Raw genomic sequence first — 5,317 nt, forward strand, 5'->3', positions numbered from 1 at the left:
ATCAATACATTTTATGTGATTGTGAGTAATATTGTAGTCTGGGAATCATTTTTCCTAGAATCGAGGATTTTTTTCCGGAAATTTTTATTTCGCAATTCATTCTCTGTATATTCAGTGCATTTACTATAACATTATGTATTATACTTAATTAATAATCATACCAATATACCGACATAAATCGTTTTATTGTGATATAGTCTGTAGTCTGTAGATAAAGAAAAATAGAAATTGACTAATCTATGTTTATGTGTATGTGTATTAAATACTTACTCTTTTTTTTTGGGTTACTCCAAGTTTAATACAAGTTTACTACACATAGTACGAAAACAATTATATTTTAGCCTCTGCGTTCAGGCTTTCAGATACTCATCTTGTTTTTAGTCATTAGATAAAATTTTAATATCGATGTTATTTGAATGCACACACTAGTCAACACAAAATTCATCTACAGGTATTTATAAAAACATATTATATTGGCTTTCTTCCGTATACCGCAGTGTATAAAAAACACTAAAAATAAAAATCGTATTAGGTACGGAAAAATTATATTATTACCTATCTACAGTAAAATAAACCACGACGACATAAGTGCACCGCACGTGGACGTCGTTAAGATAACGACGAAATGTGTCGATAACGCAATGCGTCTCGTGAAATAATAAATTTAATAATAAAATGTACAAAAATAACAAACCAACGATTACTACAGTGTGGTCTGGGAGAGCAGTACCACTGGACTCACCCCCCCCCCTAAATACGCCACTAAATAATGCATACTGGCCGTTTACCCATTCGTGACATATTATTATATTCAGGCCTATTTTTTTTTATTTTTTTTCATATTACACACATTTAATAAAAAACTTAAACACAAACACTAGGGTCATCGGGGGGATAGCCCCTCAATAAGTCCTTTTCAAAAAGGACGATTCAGTTATTTTTGTACATACTCTTGTTAGGTTAGGTTAAAATAATAAATTACACAGGTGTTACTATGGGTGCAGAAATTAAAATATATTGTAAATGCAAATTGAAAAAATGGCATTCATTAAACAAAATTATGTTAGACTATAGGTAGAAGTAATAGTAACACTGGGTACTACACTACTACAGATGAACAATTCATTTTTATTTTGCCACTTCACATCCTGTTGACTACCAAGCCTTGACCAGGAGAGCAATTGCACCCCCATGGCCACATGCCTCATATGTATATTAATTAAAAAGTTATCGGATACCGTGGTCAAAACCATATTAAATCCACACAACCGATGATCAACTAATTAACTAAATAATCTTGTCCCATATGCTGGCAACAGTTCAATAAACATTTGTCAAACGACAATGAAAACCTTATTTAACTAGGCTTTGAAGGAGTATTAAATAAATACTTAAGGATGTAACCCAATTTGGGCAACCGTAGATATCAACATTCAACATAAAACAATGATAGATTTTTGAGAAAAAACAAATGAATTTTGGATTAAGAAGTTACAATATTTTAGATCAAAATGAATAACAAAACACAATCATAATATAAAAAGGCTTAAATCATTTTTATTTGACATAATTATAGATATTTCATAAAATATTTAATAACAAAATCATCATATAAATTACGATATCGAATAATATTTAATTTTTTTCACATATTTAAACAGAAAATATTTTTATAATAAGTTACATAGCCTAAATTTTTTGAAATTTCAATAATACGTTTAAAACAATAACAATTCGTATATATAAGATTAAATTTCATTTAAAATAATTGTTACTTTATAAAACATTGTTTTCTTTTATAAAAATATACACATAATGCAAATACATATACAAATTAACATTTACAAAATAAATTATAGTATTTGTATAGTATATAATCTTATTCATAATATATAAATATTAGTCAAGGTTCAATTGAGCAAGAAGTCGGTCCTTATAGGAAACTTCATATATATATATTTTTTTTATTGACAACATATTATTATGATAAATTATTATAAGGCACGTAATACAGAAAAACCTGACAGCACCAAAAAAAAAATTTTAGTTTACGGAAGACAAACAAATTTTGAGCAATCTTTTTGAACTTAATTTTTTGGCACATATTTTAATTGCTCCATTGAGCCATTTCAAATGAATTCAAAAGCTTTATTTGATACATCTAGCCTTAATATAGGAACTCTAACAAATAAATCTTAACATGTTATTATATTTATATTTTTTTACATATACCTATTATATTTCATTTTTTTTTTAGAATAATTATATAAGTTGTAATATATATTAAAAAAATCAAATTTTAAATGAATGTATCTTTAATAATTTAAAATAATTTATAGTATCAAGTCTTTTGAAACTGGTTTATTGCAAAGTTTTATATGGTTAATAAATAACTTTTTGCTCCAATCCTATACTATTTAAGTAGTTAAAATACATATCTTAAGTGTTCTAAAGTTCAAACAATACATTCTTAATTGATATGGTTTAATATTCCTTAACAATTTATAGAACATACTACAATACAGAGTGAATCTGTACAATATTTTAGTGTCATTTTTATATATAATTCTCATAAATTGAATTGAAAAAAAAAATAGAATCATATTCATAATATAATATATAAAAACATAAATACATTTATTTCTTTTCAAACCATTTATATAATTTCAATTCCTTGTACCAAGGTATCAAAGATATTGATGTTAAACTAAAAATTTCAATATAATGGTACTAATATTAAATAACACTTCAAATATCTTTTCTTTCAATTCAATTCAAACAATTACAAAGATCATCTGAAAATTTCTTCATATTTATTGATACTTACAGTGCAAGAATAACAAGCGTAACCCATGTGAACACATAGGTATTTATACTGAACTTGGAAACCTGTAGTCCTGTTTGTTCCAATGTTGAGGGTACGATATGTCCAAAAGAGAAGGTTCCTTTTGTTCATAAGTGCACACCTTCAAATCTAACGAACAAGTCAGTCTTTGGGGTACAGGTCGCTCTACATAGCACGGTGGCCTGTAACAACACGGCGGCCAACAGTAGAACATCGGATAATCAACGTAAGGATATCTGATAGGGCTGACATATAAGGGTCGTTCAGTAGACGTGACTGGAGCCAAAGGCCGCCTCTTGCACGGATCGAGATCCTCTTCTTCGCGTTTGCGCTTAGTGAGATCTAAGCAAGTAGTAGACAAATCAAGAGCTGAGTCTTCGGTGTCGGATAAGTCTTCGACATTAATATCACTGTCCGAACCCGATGTAGAATCTACAATTACTGTAGCAACAGCTGTTACAGCAGCAGAAGCAGCAGCAATTTTTGGGGGTTTCGGAGCGCCGGAAGCTTGTTGCACGGCCAACCGCAGACTGTTCTCTGTCTGCAACCATTTCTGTATCTGTCGGCGGTGAATACCATACTTGCGGGCCGTTGCTCGCTGGTTCCCCTGGCAATCAGAGTCTTGTCGATATGAATCCAACACCTATGTAAACACAAAATCAATAAAATTAATAAGAAATAAAGAAGACTGATGTTGATTGTTGGAAGAGCAGAATGATATTTCAACACACCGATAGAAGCGAATGGGCATGGTATGTTTTGTGCAAGCAGCAGTTGTAGTGGTGTCTAAGACGAGTGAGTTTTGGTCGATGATTAAGATTTTGCGCGGCAACAAAGGCGCCTCACGCGGAGACGGACCGCCGCGGACAGGACGAGGCGGATTTGCGGGAACGACGGGATGGACGACGGTAACGCCGACGGACGAGCGCGACGTCGTATTTTTATTTCGTTTTGGCACGGAACCCAAATGACGGCGGCGGTGGCGTGAGCGAGTAAAATCCGGTGAAATCGAATGGTCCTAATCGGCGATGACCGGACGGATGAGTATGCAGGAGCGGTAGAGAAGGGGGGGATGGTCCGAACCGTAGAACGTGTGAAACAATAATGTTGCGAGTGATAACGAAAAATGAATATAATAATGACCGATTATGCTATAATATTATATAAAAACCAATATTTACCTGCAACTTGAACTGTGGCGGAAATATCCTTCTGGATCCGACTGGCGCCTTGGGCCGCTTCTCTTCCACCTTGCCGACGGGTTCGTCCGGAGCGCCGTGGGCCATCTTGTCGGTGAACACTGCGACGTTACACGTTACGAAACGATATTGTAAAAATATAATATTTTTAAGCGAATTACAACGCAACCGTCGCGGTTTTAGCCGTGTGAACAAAACGCAATGGTATTTTAATATAGTCTATATTATGTAGATATAACAAAAACGCGTGTACCGTGTTGTCGTATTCGATTTACAACAATCGGAATACAATAAATATGATTTATATAAAATATAATAACAATATTATATTATATTATCGACCGAAACATCACACGATTAACGCGGCGGCGAGCGACGACGACGTACGAAAACGGAAAATAAAAAACGATCAAACAGAGCGGTGTTATACTGTTGTTGTTGTTATTATTATTATAATTACGTTAAATATAAATAATAATAATAATAATAAATTATAGTATTAAAAACGAAAAAACAAACAAATAATAAGCAAGAGAGTCTGGCCGACGCTACGGACTGCGTGCGTGTGAGTGAGTGAGTGAGCGAGTGTGCGGCGGTAACAACAGCAGCAGCAGCAACACCAGCGGCAGGAGCAGCAGCAGCAGCGTTGTAGGTTTTTCGAGTAGTGTGTTGTAGTAGACGCGGTGGCGCTTGCTGGTACAAAAATCAGTGCCAAGCTGTCTGTGTGCGTGCGCGCGCGTCGCCGTGCCGTGCGTGTGCGTGCGCGCGTGTGCGTGTGCGGCGTTGCATTCACACAAGTCACCCCCCCCCCCCGACCTCCCGCCCGCCGGGCCACAAACCAAACGGTCGTCGCCACCACCACTGCCGTCCGCCCGTCCCGCCACCGCCGTCCGCCCATCCCCGCCGGACGAGAACCGATTCTTGACTCGCCGCCGCCGCGGTGTGTGCGCCTCGTCGGCACGGACCATCCAGCCGTGTTGGCGACAAAATACGCGAGACTGACGAGTCGTCGCGGCCGCCGCCCCCCGCGCGCCGTTCGACGCCACACCGCATGACGGCCGCACGTTTTGGCCGCCGTCGACGCCGAGAAAATGGCCCCGACGGCCAACCGGAGCCGGCAAGACATTGCACGGCCCGCGGCCTTTGGGCGACCGTTTGGCTAGAACAAAAATCACGTCGGTGACGGCGGTACCCACGTACACGGGCGAAGAACGTCGTTGAAGAACGCGGTGGCCGGCGATGCGGAGAAAACGCGATGCCCCGGCGGCGGTGG

General features: G+C 37.2%; 1 protein-coding gene across 1 annotated transcript; it reads right to left on the reverse strand.

The window, feature by feature from the left end:
• Positions 1-2,412: 2,412 nt before the first annotated feature.
• LOC100574225 lies at positions 2,413-4,739 on the reverse strand. The gene is made up of 2 exons (XM_003240050.4): positions 4,027-4,739; positions 2,413-3,488 (listed from the first exon to the last, which is right to left on the reverse strand). The coding sequence occupies exons 1-2, from the start codon at positions 4,129-4,131 to the stop codon at positions 2,871-2,873; spliced, it is 723 nt and encodes a 240-aa protein (XP_003240098.1). The 5' UTR covers positions 4,132-4,739; the 3' UTR covers positions 2,413-2,870.
• Between the last annotated feature and the right edge of the window lie 578 nt (positions 4,740-5,317).

This window comes from Acyrthosiphon pisum, chromosome A2 (genome assembly GCF_005508785.2).
Source record: "Acyrthosiphon pisum isolate AL4f chromosome A2, pea_aphid_22Mar2018_4r6ur, whole genome shotgun sequence".
Taxonomy (NCBI): Eukaryota; Metazoa; Arthropoda; class Insecta; order Hemiptera; family Aphididae; genus Acyrthosiphon; species Acyrthosiphon pisum.